At 41.2% G+C, this 17,380-nt stretch overlaps 1 protein-coding gene across 7 annotated transcripts; it reads left to right on the forward strand.

Annotated features, from left to right (window-relative positions):
• Positions 1-5,535: 5,535 nt before the first annotated feature.
• LOC114099661 (RNA-binding protein 4B) lies at positions 5,536-16,176 on the forward strand. 7 transcript variants are annotated; one of them, XR_011708492.1, is made up of 5 exons: positions 5,536-5,665; positions 6,292-6,715; positions 12,150-12,826; positions 13,914-15,169; positions 15,494-16,176. XR_011708492.1 is itself a non-coding variant. In XM_071616031.1 (4 exons), the coding sequence occupies exons 2-3, from the start codon at positions 6,304-6,306 to the stop codon at positions 12,815-12,817; spliced, it is 1,080 nt and encodes a 359-aa protein (XP_071472132.1). In that variant the 5' UTR covers positions 5,536-5,665; positions 6,292-6,303; the 3' UTR covers positions 12,818-12,826; positions 13,914-16,176. The 7 variants fall into 7 exon arrangements, 4 of the variants coding, with proteins under 4 accessions (XP_071472132.1, XP_071472133.1, XP_027799831.1 ...); XR_011708493.1 differs by having other exon boundaries at positions 13,914-14,560; XR_011708494.1 differs by having other exon boundaries at positions 13,914-14,560; positions 15,575-16,176.
• Positions 16,177-17,380: the final 1,204 nt, after the last annotated feature.

Raw genomic sequence — 17,380 nt, forward strand, 5'->3', positions numbered from 1 at the left:
CTAACAAGCAGTATTTCTGTCAAAAGGCAGAGAGTGCCCCTTACCTGGGACACAACTTTCTTCACTCATGAATCTCTCAACTCTCCTGACCACAGCCCTGATGGTGGGCAAGGGGTCCTCTGTTCTCTGCCCTGTGACTTTTATCTCCCAACAGTTTAAGGGATGAGCACAGAGGGTGACTACCGACCCCATGCCTATTTCCTCCCCAGAGAGCTTACACAAGGATCAAAGGAGTAGCAGTTCTAATCCACTTGCCATGAGGTACGCCCTAAGCATGTAAATAAAAACACACACAGGACCATATAGTCTAGATCCAGTCAAGTATCTTAAAAAGAGCAGGCAGCTTCTCCCTTGACTCTGGCTTGGCAATTGGAGGTTGCAGGGCAACCGCGTTTGACTCCAGGTGTTGTTGACAGCAGCCACTCCTTGCTGACCTCCTGCAGAAAAAAAAACCTTTGTTCTTGCATTGTTTTCTCTACACAAACAACCATCTTTCAGGAAAACTTCCCTATCTTTAGCATAATTGGTTAGGAGCCCTGAGCAAACCTCTGACTGAATAACATCAGTTAAGACAGACAGGTAATGTGCAGTCCTAGGACTAGCACAGCACAGTCCCAGACTGAGCTGCAAACATGAGATCTGGTGGACCAGATAACCCACATGATAATTATCCCTTTCTATTAAGAAAGGGAGGTTCAGTCTTCCATGGTAAACATGTGGAGATATATATATAACTGCAAGAGCATGTCCTGGGACTAAATGTGTAGTGCTGCTCTGTTATTCCATTTAGTCCCAGGACATGCTCTTGCAGTTATATATAGAGCAGCACTACGCAGAGACCGTCTTTTGTGCTTCAAGCACAGCGGTAAAACCTCCACTGTGTGAAGGAGACAGTCACACAGTATAAGTGCTCAGGGAACCTGGATATATGTACCCCAAAGCAGCAAACCAAACGTTGGAAATTTTTACACGGGGGAGAAGAATTAATGGAGAAATGATCATTTGAATGTAAAACATAAGTGTAAATAGGGCAGTTGAAGTGACCCCTAAAGAACATCATTGTTCATGGAAAGGTAAGATGGAAAATGTGGTCTGAGAATCATCTGCACACACCTGGCAGCTGAAGCTACTTGAGAGCATAATTCAGTAAGGTCGGGTTGGAGAAGAGGGTAAGCCAAGGGTCAGGGAGAGACTTTGAGCTGTGGGTGGAGGAAAGGCAAAGTTCTAGGAAAGAGAACAGGTGGAATGGGGCAGTAAAGGATTCAAAACAAGTCAAAGCACACACACACACACACAAAACCATCAAGGCAGGCAATGGGAATATGGACAGATCAAAATGGATGAATTATCTAGAGATCAACATGTCTGCATTCTTACTAACCACCACCTGCAAGGGTGGACCTGAATGATCCAATATGGCAGCCACCAGCCACATGGCTACTGAGCACTTGTAGTGAATACAAGCCAAGATGTGCTGCAAGTCCAAAATGCTCACTGGATTTCAAGCACTTCAGGGGAATTTTTTTAAATCTCATTTTTATATGTTGAAATGATGAGTCAAAATATCATTAAAGTGGATTTCAAACTTTGGCTTTAGTCTTTTTAATGTGTTTACTGAAATTTTTCTGATATTTCGTGTTTATTTATTTATTGTGGTGCTGGGGATTGAACCTAGGGCTTTGTGCATGCTAGGGAAGTGCCACACCACTGAGCTACATCACCAGCCCTATTGGACATTTATATTTTCTATTATTATTATTATTATTATTATTATTAGTCATTGCAGTGCTGAGAATGGCACCTGGGACCTCATGCATGCTAGGCAAGCACTGTACTACTGAGCAACACCCAAGCCCTTTTAAAATTACTTATGTGGCTCACATTATATTTCTGTTGGACGGCATTTCTCGAAATGGACTATAGACCTCACTATGAAAGGTGAAAAAATTAAAACACTGTTAATAGAAGAAAATGCAGAATATCTTTGTGATTTGGGGGTAGAAAAGACATGAAACTTCAAAAACAAATTTTTTAAGATAAAAATTGATTTCATAAAAAATAATTTCTGACCGATGAAGGACACTGTGGCCAAAGTTAACACGGTGAAATGAGAAGATTTTTTAAACCAATGCAGAGCAACATCCAGAAATATGCAAGAAATTCCTACACATCAACAACAAAAAAGAGACTGCAATCTGAGACACAGACAAAAGACACAGAAAATTCATGAGAGTAAACCCAAAAAACTTAAGAAGAAATTCTTAAAATCATTAGTAACCAGACAAATGCTAATCAAAACAACAAAGAACTATGGCTACTGAGCACTTGTAATGAATACAAGCCAAGATGTGCTGCAAGTCCAAAATCCTGGCAAAAATTAGGAACCCAGATAATGTCAAACATTATGGCAGAAACAGAAATAACAGGGCCCCTTGTGCCCTGCTGGAGGAAGGGTATACCAGCACAGCTTTTCCAGAGAACAACTTGGCACTACATAGACAAGCTAGTTTTCTGTATACTCACCAAGCGTTGCAGCAATATCCTCCCCCCACACACTACCATGAGAATTAGGGCACACACATAAGGATGTTAATTAAAACCTTTTTCATAATGATGGGGAGCAGAGGCAGTATTCTATATCCAGAGATGGTAGATAAAATGTGTGGCTGCACAGCATGGAGTATTACTTAGGAGTTAGATATCACATAGCATAGACTGCTTAATGGAGAAAAGTAAGAAAGAGTGAGCTATACACACATAATTTACATAATTTATGCAAATATACGATGGATGAACTTTGCTTAGGTCCATATTAGAAGAGGCCAACTGTGAAAAGACATTTGTTAACAATCTAGGCAAAACTGGAATACCAATATAATTAACACAGTATATGGGCTCAGTAGGTAGTGTGCTTGCCTAGAGTATATAATCCCTGGGTTTGATCCCCAGCATCAAAAAAAATGCTGATGTTCTAAATTAGAAGTAGATAATGAGGTACTTATGGGGAAAATAGCATTATATCTTGATGTTTGTTTCAAAATACTCCAGGGGAGGGGAATAAAAGGAAAGGCTGCTTGAAATAAGATCAGCAAAATGTTGATAATGCCAAAGCTGGATAAAGTGTCCAGAGGAGTTCATTAACCTATTGTCTCTACATTTGCACTTTTTTGACAATTTCTTCAACAAAAAGTTTTTGAAAAAAAAATGAATGAAAAATGTCTTCCAAGAGCAGAAAGTAATATACATTAAACTTATTAGAATTGTTGCCTATGGAGGAATGAGAATGGAGATAAAAGGGAATAAATTTTAAAATGGGGGGAAGGAGATGGAATGGTACAGTCAGCTAAGAGAACAAACAGTATTAAGAACACAGAGGAGACTGGGCATGGTGGTGTGCACATGTAATCCCAGATACTCAGGAGGCTGAGGCAGGAGGACTGCAAATTTGAGACCAGCTTCAGCAATTCAGCAAGACTCTGTTTCAAAATAAAATCTTAGAAAGGGCTAGAGATATGGCTCAGTGGTAGACCCCTTTCCTAGCATGTATGATGGTCTAGTTTCAATTCCCATGTGATAGTCCCAATTCTTCCTCACTGGGACCAAAATACCTGACAAGAACAATTTAGAGGAAGAAAAGTTTATTTTGGCTCACAGTTTCAGAGGTCTTAGTCTTAGGTAAGCTGACTCCACCACTGTGGCCCTGAGGTGAGGCATTGTGGCAGAAGGGTGTGTGGAAGGAAAGCCACTCACCTCATAGTAGCCAGGAAGCAGCAAGAAAGAGACAGAAGCCAAGGGGACAAGATGATTACATTTTGAGACCTACTTCCTCCAATCACACCCTGCCTGCTTATAGTTATCACACAGCACAGTAGTAATATTTTCATTATTAATCCATCAAATGAATTAATCGACTGCTTAGGTTACAGCTCTCATAATCTAATCATTTCACTCTGAACATTGCTACATTGTCTCCTGAGCTTTTGGGGGACACCTCATAGTCAAAGCACAGCACTCAGTACCGAAACATAAACATACAAACACCATACAAGGAAAGGAATGGTGAGTGAAATTAACGTTTTAGAAGGATGAAAGTTACTAAGGAAATATTAGCTTCAGAAACCAAAGAAAATTGGAGAATTGGAGAGAACAGAATCCAAAAGACACTATATGAAGTTTCAGACTATCTCAAGAAGTCTCTTCTGGAGCATCAGTGGAAAAGGAGAAGGGAAGGAGACAGGTAAATAGAATTTACCTGAAATCGCTTTTGCTAATATGGAAGATAATAATAATAATAATAATAATTATTATAGTAATTATTATTATTATTATTAGATTAATGAAAGCTGTTTTAGAAATGGTGAAGGAAGCTTCTAGAGATGTCCAAAAGTAAAAAGTCTGAATACAGAGAGAAACTGGAAATGTCCAGAGAAAAGGGAAAGGGACAGGAGAGGTAAATAGAATTAGCTGGGAGCCAAGTACCAGTATGGGTTATTAAAATTGTAAAGACAGTGCATCTTCGGAAATGGCTGGGAAACAAAAAGAATTCAGTGAAGCAAACATAATCAAGTAGTTGGGTGGAGGAGGGCAACTGAGAAATTGCCTTGAAAGTATCAGAGAAGCTGTTACGGAGACACCACAGTGAAAAATGGTGATTGACAACCACCGGGCACCTCTACTCTGAGATAAATTCAACCCATCAATCTCCATAAATGTCTCTGCTTTGTTGGAGGATGACAGCGAACCCACCTAATAGCTTCCCTTTTGCCACCAGGAGGTGCCCTTAGACCGCAGCTGAATTTTGAATGCCAGAAAGTCAGTCGGGAGATTCACAGTTACCTTCCTCCAGTATCTCGGTGAGGACTTGGAGACCTGTCCCACCCTAAAGCAAGGAATCTGTCTCGTCCTCTGTACCAAGTATTCTTTTGGTGTGTCCACCAACGACACACATTTTGAGCTTATACTCTGGCCAGAGAGAGAAAACCAGCCACGTATATAGATGAATAAATTGTAGTTTGGGTAGATATACCTCCTAGTCCTATCCCAGCTCTATCGCAGATCATCTTCTGTTCCTTGGTTCTGTTTTCTCACTAATGAATAACTCGTTTGCAATAAAAAAAAATTTTAATTGTTTAAAGCGCTACAAAAAAATAAAAGTCAAGGTTTGCTGTGTTTCTGAAATGTTGCCCCCAGCTGCCATAAAAACGGACAAGCCAGCTAAGTAACTCCCTTTTAGGACCCGGTGAGATAACCCTTTGTCATCAGCAACCCCTCTGCAAGGGCCCAATAGCGCGACCCATTGTGATGGCTAGCGACTCCCCCGAGCTTCTGAGTTTACCCACACAGTGGTTGCGTCCCGAGCCCTTCTGACGCGGAGCTGCGACCCCCTCCCAGGGCGGTGATTGGCTAGCCGGGGGCGGACTGACCTCGGCCCCGCAGCGCAGTCCCCTGCTGGCCCCGCCCCCGAGCCCGGCGACCATTTGTGTGCGGCCGCGGGATTGGTCGCCCGGCTCCCGCGAGGGGGAGGGGAGGAGGCCGCGCGCACCCGCGCGTGCGTGAGCTGGCGCGCGAGAAAGGGCCCGGTCGCGCCGAGGCTCGAGCGGCCGTCGCCATTTTGTCGGGTTCTCTCTGACGCGGGAGCCGCCGCCACCGCCGCCGCCGCCGGGAGGTACGAGGGGGTCGTGTGGGTGTGCGGGGAGCCGGGGGCGGGCGGGCCGGGCCCCTCGCGGACCGGCTTTGGGCTCCTGGTGGCGCTGTGGGCAGCCCCGGGAAGACAACGAGGGGAGGCGGGGCCGGACGGAGGGGGCGGGGCCGGGGTCGGGCCGAGTCTTTGTTGGGTGAGGAAGGCGGAGGTCGGGCCGCTGCCGGGGTCCTGGTTTGGCCCCGAGCGGGCCTTTTATCTTAGAGCGTGTGGGAAGGCGATATCGTGCAGTGCAGAGGTACACAGATTTCCCTCCAAAACCGTGTCACCCGGGACACTCGGGTGCCTCTTGCCCTACGCTTGCTTTTTCCTCGCTGTTTAGACATGCAGCGCCAACCCGCTGCTTTAAGCACGCCTCCTCTCCGGGAGATGCACTGTGTTGTGCATGCTGACCTCCGACCTCCTATTTGCTTGTCACTCGTACCTCGCAATGCTCATTGTCAAACCTTCCCGCCTCCCTCGAGGAAGAATAATGAACTTCTCTGGAAGGGTCTTGAAGGTGCCTAGAACTTTGGAGGATTAAACAGAAATGTTGCGGTGCACTTGAATTTCCCACCCATCCGACTTTTGAAATCTTGTTTCTTCTCTTCCAGGCTCTTGTCAGGATGGTGAAGCTGTTCATTGGAAACCTGCCCCGGGAGGCCACAGAGCAAGAGATCCGCTCACTCTTCGAGCAATATGGGAAGGTGCTGGAATGTGACATCATTAAGAACTACGGCTTTGTGCACATAGAGGACAAGACGGCGGCCGAGGATGCCATACGCAACCTGCACCACTACAAGCTGCATGGGGTGAACATCAATGTGGAAGCCAGCAAAAACAAGAGCAAAGCTTCAACCAAGTTACATGTGGGCAACATCAGTCCCACTTGTACCAACCAAGAGCTTCGGGCCAAGTTTGAGGAGTATGGCCCAGTTATCGAATGTGACATCGTGAAAGATTATGCCTTTGTACACATGGAGCGGGCAGAGGATGCAGTCGAAGCCATCAGGGGCCTTGACAACACAGAGTTTCAAGGTGAACTGCTTTGGGGCCTGGGTGGCAGAGCTGAGTGGGGTTTAGCTCAAGACAGGTGCAAGAACAAGACCATGGGGCTGGCAGGATCTTTTAACTGGACATAATAGATTATGTCTACTGCTCTTAAGCATAACTTACTCTTGGGGAAGCAGAACACTTCCCTTGTTCATGTTTGCTGAGATGTTCCTCAACAGCTATGTAGGACCACAAAGTGTGGGTCACTTTATCCTGTGGTCTTCATTCATTCAAATGCTGATGAAACTGTTTGCTGGGGAGAAGGGAGGATAAAGGTCTGTGACTTACCTACTTCTTTTGTTATGCCTAAGAAGCCTTTGGTTTGAGGGTTTAAATGCATAGGGTTTATATTCCACTGCCTTGGGTGAGGGGTAGTGATGGGGAAAAGGTATTTAGAGGAAGCCCTATATTATAAATCTGAGTGGTGAGTCTGGATTTGGGGAAGTGTCTTTTGGGTGAATTTGTTAAGTCTTTGGACTATACAAGCACAACCAAGAAAAAAGTAAATTTTTCTAAAAATTCAAGGTTAAATGGAAATGATAGTCTTACTTCTATGATAAAATTTCAGTTAAGCATCACACAGTGTATCATTGTTTATATTGATAATAAAGTTATATTTGTTGTCATTAATACCACGAGAGGATATCTGAAAACTCTAGAACTGTGCTAATATGGTAGCCTCTAGCCACATGTGGCTGGTAAGTTTAAATTAATTGAAATTAAATAAAACAAAAAATTCACTTTTTCAGTTGTCCTGGACACATTTCAAACAATAGTCATATGAGGGTAATGGCTATTGAATTAGCACATGTACAGAATATTTTCACTATCACAGATAGTTCTGTTGAATAGCATTGTACAGCAAGGTTTTTGTAAAAGTATCATGTTGGACTACACATTCACAGCCACTTCTGGTTCTTAAAATAAACACCCTTTTTGCCCTGAGTGCCACTAAAAGAGTTGTTAAGTACTTCGAGTTTCTCTGCTAAAGTAGAAAGCAGAATGGAAAGAATAGGAAAAATATAGAAATTGACCAGAAAAAAATGAGAAACTGTACAGATAATGGAGTTTAGTGGTTGAGGACCATCAAGTATAATGTGGCTTCAGCCAGTGATGCTTTGGTCTTTAGCTACTCTTAAAAACATAGGGCAAAAGTTGCTGGTATTAATTACCAAGTGGCCAAATGTTTTAACCTCTTTCTGCTTCATTTGCCCTACTTACAAAATAGAGTTAATGATCCTTGTTGTACCATCCCCACAGTATGGTAGTGAGACTAGGATGAGGTAATAGTTGTGAAAATGTTTCCACAGTGAAAGCACTGTATGATGAAAGGTGAGTGCTGTTTGCAACCATGAGTGTTTGTATTGAGAGAAAGTTATTTAAAATGTGATAGGATAGTTAAGCTTTTCTTATTTGTTTTTTAAATTTATATTTGTTTTTCTTTTATTATTTTGGAATGCTGGTGCACTTTACCTTTAAAAGTATTATTGTTTTCATTCAATGGTGGAAGGAGATCATGGATGGAGAATGGGGAAAGAGGGTTCTCTCTTAACAGGTAATAAACAGAATTTAAAAGAATGTAAATTCAGGTACAGACTCTTCAGAGGTGTTGTAGCAATGATACTACAGGCCCTTACCTTTTAATGTGCAGTTGATTAAAAGGAAAAGGGCAAAAATATGTATAAGGAAAATCAGTTAACTGGAGGAAGATGGCTTAGAATGTCTATTTTTTGTTTGTTTTTATTTTTGCAGTGCTGGGGATTGAACCCAGGGCCTTGTGCATGCTGGGCTTCTGCTCTACCACTGAGCTATGCCCCTAGCCCTGAGTGTTTTAATAAAACTGGTGTTATTACTTATGAATTAGATACCTGAATAATGCAATGGATCCCATGAGACATTTAAAAGTGTTATCATTTCCTTAGAAGCACAGACACTAAACTGAATTAGGAAAGAAAAATCTTTTACTCGGTTTTTATGTTGTGTGCCTTTGCCTTCTGGAGAGTGATCTTTGAGTTACACATGCAGACATTTTTGTAACCTTCTATATTTTCCCAAAATGACAAGTTTATTATTGGAAAATAAATCAGTTTTGCAGAAAATACAATGTAGATATCAGTTTGCATAATTTTCTAATAAAAGCCTTTTTAGTCATCTACTAATGAAGATAGCCTCTGGAAAAATGCCACTTTGGGCATCTTCTGAACCTTTATTTATGTACTTAATGGTTGCCATTTAGGTTTCTGCATTGTATGATTTCTAAAAGGAAGCAATAGAATCTGAATTATCTGTGCCTTTCAGTATCTGTTTTCTCTCCATAAGCAGCAGGGGAACATAGTTGTATTGGAAAGGAAGGTGTTCCCAAATTTATATGTCTTGTTTTCAGAATTAAATCAGAGTACTGCTATATATCAACTACATCTCCAGCCATCTCTGGATCCTGGCACATAATAGGAGCTAAGAAATTAGGACCCCATTTTTCCCACCTCAGCATTTTAATATTCTCTTCTGATCCAGCTTTCAAGATAAAATAGTATTATTTTGCTAATTTTGTGAGAAATTTTGGCATATTTAAGTAACTTTGAGGTCTCAGAAAATCTTTTAAACTTCTGGCCTATCTACATGTAGTAGAATAGAGTGGTAGAATTTGTCTTTGCCCTGATTCTGAAAGGTAATAGACAAACACAGTACTTTTTAATTATTACAGGAACTTTAAGGGGTTTAAATTAAAAGCTTGGTTATGACTGTGTTGGCAAGACTATTTAAAAAAAAAAAAGCCTACTATCACTTTATTATAGATGTTTTTTAGTTCTAGATAATTTTTTTTAAATGGTATCCTTTTCACAACTACACCGATAGATTTTGATTTTGCTACAGATGTTTATACACTTAGCAGTTCCCACCCTCTAAGAAAAACAGAAATGAAGATTGGATTTAGTATCAGAAACATCAAGGTAAAAATCACTGGATTTTGTTTCTCTAAAAAACAGACCCAGAATCTATAAAAAATAAAATGCAAGTTTAATTGGATTTTTTCCCCTTACAAATGTTACTTCTAGGTCTCTGGATTGGCTACTTTTTAGATTATCATTGTTACTTTGACTTCAGAATTAGAGCACAGTTTGTGTCTGTCATATAGCTTAATGTGTATGTTTGAAAGCCAAGTAATTTATAATTTTATAGTCTAAATTATAGAGAATTCTATATTTGATATATAAGAGTGTGTGAGTGTGTGTGTGTGTGTGTGTGTGTGAGAGAGAGAGAAAGAGAGAGAGAGAGGGAGAGAGAGAGTGTAGGGGCAGAAATCTATTTCTTTTGTAAGCATAGGTAACATTGAATAACTTGTAAAAATTAGATGCGAGTATTTAAATCTCTGAAAACTGGGATGGCTCACTAAAATGCTGCTTGCAGAGTTATTGCTGCTTGGTGTCTGCTAATTGAGTCTGGTGATGGTGGATGCTGCCTGTTCATTAGCAGCTGGAGGTCAAAAGCCTGAACATCTTTGTTTCTGCTGAAGTGAGTTTTGGGGCAGAACCAAGTTAGACTAAAGTGATAGGACTGCACTAATCCACAACCCTCTCATGGTTAGTGCATGGTGCTGTTTTGGCTCCCATCCTAAATCAGGTTGTTCCCAAAAAGATAGTTGGAAGTACAAGGCTTCCTATTGCACAGCTGTATTCAGAACAAGACCTATTAAAAGAGAGCAATATGCTGATGGCAGAGGGGGAAACTGTTCTGAGCAACCCTTAAAAATGACAAGAAGCCCATTTTCTCTATTTTTACTGGCCTTATGGCCACAATTTTTTTAAAGTATTGACTTGATCTCCAGAATTTTAATGCAGTTCAGTACTAAATTACTGCCAGCACCACTCCCTTTTCCTGAACTGCTTTTAAAGACTCCAGATGCTTTCATCTATCAGTAAGGGACCTTGAGTTTGGCTGCACACAGCCTTGAGCAAAGGTGGTTTCTTCTCAAAGCTGTTCCTCAATGCTAGTCATTTCTTAGAAGCATGGGTGTGAATTGTTTGAATGGGGGCCCAGAATCCTTTAGGCAAATGCTGCAATTTTCAAACAAACAGAAGATTCCCTATAAAGAATTATAAGTACTGAACACAGTGACATAAGTCTATAATCCTGGCTTCTCAGGAGGCTAAGGCAAAAGAATTGCAAGCTCAAGGTTAGCCTCAGCAATTTAGCAACGCCTTGTCTCAAAAACTGAAAAGGGCTGTAGATGTAGCTTAGTGGTAGAGCACCCATGGGTTCAGTTCCTAGTACATTAAAATAAAGAAAAGAGGGCTGGGCTTGTGGCTCAGTGGTAGAGCGTTCACCTAGCATGCATGAAGCACTGGGTTCGATCCTCAGCACAACAATAAAAAATAAAGTTATTGTGTCCACCTGCAAAAAGAAAAGAATTGTAAACTAAGTGGCAAGTTGAAATCCTGATTGTTCCATTACATGGGAACACATTATCCCTAAGCAGCTGGTACTGTTTTTAAGATCTTCCTAATTCTTGTTGAGAGGCCTTGGTCAGAGTTTTCTGCAGTAGAGATGGATTAGCCCTTGAGGATAAAAGTGAGGATGAGGTTAAAATGTCTTATTTCTCAGAAATACAGGGGATGAAGCAATTGATGAGCCAGATATGATTTGGCATCCAACATAGCCTTCCCCTGCAGAAACTGCTGAAGGAAACAAGGTGGAAAGAAGACTGCAATTGGGTTTTGTTGGTGGTGATTGAACCCAGGGCCTTATGCATGCTAATGAGCACATGCTCTTCCCACTGTGAAACAACCTGACTTTATTGCTGGGGTGGTCCCCTCCCCACCCCTCCAGCCATACTGGGGATTGAAACCCAGGGGTACAATATCCCTGACCTATATCCCTAGCCCTTTTTATTTTTTGAGACAGGTTCTTGCTAAATTACTGCAGCAAGTCACTGGGATTACAGCATGTACCACCATGCCTGGCTGTTGCTGTGGGTTCTAAGCTGCAGTAAGTGCTCAGGCCTTATATGGCCTTCAGTAAATCAGGGAGAAAGAACGAAGATGCCTTCCAGATCTAGCATAACTGAGGTTTTGTTGGATATATCATTGAAAAGTTATTCAGGTTTTGAATCATTATAGTTGATAATAGTCTTTAAGAATTAGAAATTTTTTGACTTTTGTGTTTAGGGGGGAAAAGGAAAGTTGCAGAGACAGAAGTAGGTAGGAATTTGCTACTGTGGTAAGTAGAAAGGACTAACTGGTCTCTGAGGACTAACGTTTTCTGGCTGTCTTCTGTATTGAAACTTCAGCTATTTTTTTAGAGGGCATTGCTGAAATAGGGTCACAAGAGTGTGCGTATGTATGTGTCCTATGTTTACTTTCCTTTGGGGGAGGATAAAGAGTGTCAATGAGTTATAATCTTCTTAATCTATTTCTTCAAGGCAAAAGGATGCACGTGCAGTTGTCTACCAGCCGGCTTCGAACTGCCCCTGGGATGGGAGACCAGAGTGGCTGCTATCGGTGTGGGAAAGAGGGACACTGGTCCAAAGAGTGCCCAGTAGATCGTACTGGGCGTGTGGCAGACTTTACTGAGCAGTACAACGAACAGTATGGAGCAGTGCGCACACCCTACACCATGGGCTATGGGGAATCCATGTATTACAATGATGCCTATGGAGCACTCGACTACTATAAGCGCTACCGGGTCCGCTCTTATGAAGCGGTGGCGGCGGCGGCTGCTGCTTCTGCATACAATTATGCAGAGCAGACCATGTCTCATCTGCCTCAAGTCCAGAGCTCAGCTGTGACCAGTCACCTCAACTCTACTTCTGTTGATCCCTATGACAGACACCTATTGCCGAACTCTGGTGCTGCTGCTACCTCAGCTGCTATGGCTGCTGCTGCCGCCACCTCTTCCTCCTATTATGGAAGGGACAGAAGCCCACTGCGTCGTGCTACAGCTGTGCTCCCCACAGTTGGAGAGGGCTACGGTTATGGGCCAGAAAGTGAGTTGTCTCAGGCTTCAGCAGCTACACGGAATTCTCTGTATGACATGGCCCGGTATGAGCGGGAGCAATATGTGGACCGAGCACGGTACTCAGCCTTTTAAAAACTGGAGGTGAGAGTGGGGTGGGTGTGATTAAGAGATTCCATTTAGTTCCCTTGCAAGAGACCTTCATAGAGGAGGCTAGAGGTACTTGTTTGCTATTAGAACAGAATCCAAAAAGTACTAATTATGTGTTATTCTTTATTATTTCTCTAGCTTAGGCCACAGGTTCACTTGGCCTGTTGAGGTTTTAGCGTGTGACTTCACATACTAAAGTTTCTTAGGAATAATATTCCTATAATCAGTTGTAAATCCACTTGAGTTGCAGAAAAACATTTAAGATAACTAATGTTTGTTTGGTGACCTGTGTATATTAATATCTAGACAGTAAGAGATATTTCTTTATACAGGAAGGGAACTAAGGCTCCAGGGACTCAGTAGTTTGCCCATCATCATTTGGTAAATGAGGGAGGTGAAGCCAAAATTCAAATTCAAGCCTGACTCTTAAAATTCCCACTAACAGTCAGTGTGGTATTAAGCTGAAGGGTACAGGTTCAGGATCAGGACTTAATGATGGAAATCACAGAGTATTTGCTAATAAGATTGTTTATTGGGTCACTAGCCTTTATCATGGAAGCTCTTCAAGTATGATATCTGCAAGCCAGATAAAGTCCTATAAATGTTAAGTGTCTCTAATTCTAAGATACTTGTTTGTTGAATGTTTGATGCTCTGCCCCATGTAGTTCTTTCCTTATTCAGATCTAGAGCATTGGAGTGCTTAACCCCTATTTTCTTGTAACCTATGATACGTTTCCCATTTCTTTCAGCATTTTGGGTTTTTTGTGTGGGAACATACTTAAGGAATTAGAAATTGGCAATCTTCTGATGTACATAAAATCCTATAGGTTGTGACTCTGAAAAGTTAATGTTCCTACTTCAGGAATTGTGTATCAAAGTTGCTAAGTTACTGCAAGTCACTGGGGTAGGAAATATTGAGTATTGAGTTAATCAGAGTGGAAACAGCATCATGACATTATATTTTCATGGTTTTACTTATACTTTGAAATTGGGCATCACTTGAATTTGAGCTCCAGTAGCAAGGTTAAACCGAATTACTACTGAGCTTCCAAGATTTCAAGTTATCCCCTCTTTGGTATAGGTGTAGAAGAAAGAAAAGCTACAGAATTTGCTTTTTGTGAAGTGAGAAGCACTGTGTCATGAACCTGTGATTTTATATCTTATATGACCATGTCAGTAAGACTTGGGATTTCCTGAGACCACTGTGCAGCAGTGTGTTCATGTGTGTGAAGTAGATTAAGCTTAGAAGCTATGGAGGAGTTTGCCATTAATTTTTACAGCTGGATCTACCATGAGTTGAGATGCGTCTGAAGTGAAGTAAGTTGTTATCAATCTATCAGATAACTTCTGTTTCTTTTAAGTATGTTTCAAAGTTAATTTTTAAATTAATATATTGTGGTCTTTAAGGGGTATTGATACATAATTTTAAAAGTGAATTTTAACTGAGAACAGTGGTTGTTCAACTAACCTCTTTGTAGTGATGACTTTTAAAGAAACTTACCTTCCAGGTGTGAACCTCAAATGGACTGAATAACCCTGAGTTGGTTGCAGTCCCAGGAGCCTGATGTTAATGAGGCTGCCAGGAGGAAACACTCCAGAACTGTTGGGGATCCAAATTCGGGTCTCACTAGCAGAACTGATCCAAGAACGTCACAGCTTTTGAAGTCGATTGGCACAGATCAAGACCAAGATTTGGCCCTTTGTCTGTAATAAGTAGAGGAACTTGGTGTGAGTTAACTTCTTTTTTCCCCCAGCCATTGGTGTCTGGAGTTTCCATCATCAATGGAAGAATTACAGAATTCTAGCAGTGATTTCTTCTTTCGATTTGGCAAGGGAGATTTGGTCAATTAGAGAAAACACTGGAACTGTGGTTCTAAATCTGTGACAGTGTGACATGTAGTTGTGTTAGAGATTGGTGAATGACCCACTGTTCCTTGAGAACTTTTACAAATGTCATTTCTAAAAGTTTACTATGAAAAATTAAAAATGGGTGTGGTTATTTGCACCTATAGTCCCAGCTACTCAGAAGGAACACTTATAAGCCCAGGAAAATTCAACCAGAGCAACATAGTGAAATTCCATATCATTTTTTTAAAGGGGAAAGTAGAACAGTTGGCCATATTTGAGATCTCAGTATCTTCTGCTTTTCCCAGATCCAAAAATTAAACTGTTATTTTTGTTGATACATGTTTGCCCTTTGTTGGAGCAATAGAAGCCTTCTGTTAACGAGGTTATTTTGCCGGGCGCCGTGGCACACACCTGTAACCCCAGCGGCTTGGGAGGCTGAGACAGGAGGATCACAAGTTCAAAACCAGCCTCAGCCAACTTAGCAAGGCTGTAAGCAACTTACTGACTCTAAATAAAATATAAAAAGGGGCTGAGGATGTTGCTCAGTAGTTAAGCTCCCCTGGGTTCAATCCCTGGTATCAAAAAAAATAGTTATGTTGCTTAAAAGATGGCTAAGAAAATGAGAAAGTTGAATTTATCACTAACACAGCAGACTTTCACCTAGATTACATCTGTATGTCCTATATAGCTATTAGTATATTCCTTTATAGACCTATTTAATAGAACCCTAGATGATTTTGTGGAATATAAATTTGATCCAATCTGACTTGGTTTTGTTTTGTTCTTTGTTTTTTTTCCCCCCCTGGAATACAGGACGGGACCAGGGCCCTTGTACTCGGAGCCAAGCTGCTCTCCAGGCATTGTGTAAGCCTCTTGTGTTGTGCTCTCTTTCAGGTAGGATAATTGCGGACTGAACCCTCGGGCTGCGGTCATATATGAGAACTTGCTCCGCGCGGTCCCCTTTGCCGGGATGTTTCCATTGCTTCATGTTTCAGTAAACAGAGGAGTTTGAGACCAACTATGTTTTCTTTCTTAATTTAATTCTTCTAAGTTTACTTTTCTTTCCTCCTGATACTAGTCTTAGTAGCCTTTCACTTTGTTCCTTATATTCTCAGCCTCAGATCATCCCTAGGTAAGGATTATGCTGGCATTCCCTTTTTCCTGTACAGTGGAACCCCTCTTATCTTGCTTTCCCTAGGATTTGAACCCTTCCTCCCTGCCTACCTACAGCATCTCCCTTTAAAATGACCATGTAGTGGCAAACAGCCTTTTACTCTTCTCTGTTAGCTCTGGACTCTTAACATTGAAGCTAATCTTCTGAAATTGCTAGGACCATTGGGGGTTTTGTTGTTGTTTTTGTTTGGTTTTTTTTTTTTTTTTTTGGTCTGACCTGTGATCGTGGTACAGCGTTAGCTGAAATTTAGCCTTGTTTTAACTCCACTCCTCCCACTTTTTTTTTTTAATTTTTTTGACAAATAAATATTTCTAACACTGAAGTATCTTTTTGTTTGTATGATTGTTTTTACCACCAGAATCTTCTCATTCTTGTCCAGTGTGCTCAAACTACAAAATTCTAATCACTGAATGTCTCAAAACATACATGTAGAAGGAAGGAATTAGTGAGTAATATGGCTTCAGAAATAGGTGATAGTGAGAAATAATGCCAGAATATTGAGACACTGATGAATGTGTAAGCTGGTGGTCAGGCTTTTCTCTAAATAACCAGAATTGCTCTTGACAGTTTAAAGGCTAGAACTTAGATTAGTATAGTGATAGAAACCCCACAGGAAACTTTTGAGTCAGGAAAAGGCTCAGCCATAGAATATCTACAGGAACCTATCAGGTGACTCAATTTGACTTCATAGTTTGCTGGGCCGGTATAATGAACATATATTTGAGAAGCTGAGGCAGGAAAATCAGAAGTTCAAGGCCAGCCTTAGCAATTTAACAAAGCCCTAAGAAATGTCATGAGATCCTGTCTCAAAAAAATAAAAAGGGATTGGGATGTAGCTTGGTAACAAAGTACCCTTGGGTTCAATCCCCAGTACCCACACCAAGAAAAAGGGTGGGAGATAGGCCAGTTGCAGTGGTACACACCGGTAAACCCAGCTACTTAGGAGGCTGAGGGTGGGGGATTACAAGTTTGCAACCTGGGAAACTTAGCAAGATCTCATTTTAAAATAAAAGGACAAAGGGATGTGGCTTAGTGTTAGAGCACTTTTGTCTTGCATGCAAGAGGAGGCCCTGGGTTCAATCCCCTGCAGTAACAAAATTTTTATAAAGTGTCATAATACTTAGAGCAGAAAAGCAAATAGTGGACTACGGCCATACCAAAAGAAAAAGAGAAAAAAAACAAATAGTGTTTTAATATACGGTGATAATATTGTATAGTAAAGCGTGTCTATATTTGAGGCTTTTTTTTTCTTTTCTTTTTTTTGTTGTTTTTCTGGATTTGGGATTGAACCCAGGGGTGCTTTACCACTGAGCTACATCCCCAGACCTTTTTACTTTAGTTTTGCTAAATTGCTGAGGCTGGCCAAGAACTTGGAATTTTGCCTCAGCCTCCCAAATAGCCAGGATTTCAGGTATATGCCACCATGGACAGCCTGGTTTTTTGTTTTCTTTAAAAAAAAAAAAAAAAAAAAAAAATCATTGTTCTGTCCCCATAAAATGAATATTTAATGATGGATTCAACCATGC

This window comes from Marmota flaviventris, chromosome 9 (assembly GCF_047511675.1).
Source record: "Marmota flaviventris isolate mMarFla1 chromosome 9, mMarFla1.hap1, whole genome shotgun sequence".
Taxonomy (NCBI): Eukaryota; Metazoa; Chordata; class Mammalia; order Rodentia; family Sciuridae; genus Marmota; species Marmota flaviventris.

Coding starts and splice junctions, on each gene's coding strand:
- LOC114099661 (XM_071616031.1), top strand. CDS start 6,304: ATGGTGAAGCTGTTCATTGGAAACCTGCCCCGGGAGGCCACAGAGCAA. Junction 6,716..12,149: donor TGACAACACAGAGTTTCAAG/GTGAACTGCTTT, acceptor TATTTCTTCAAG/GCAAAAGGATGCACGTGCAG.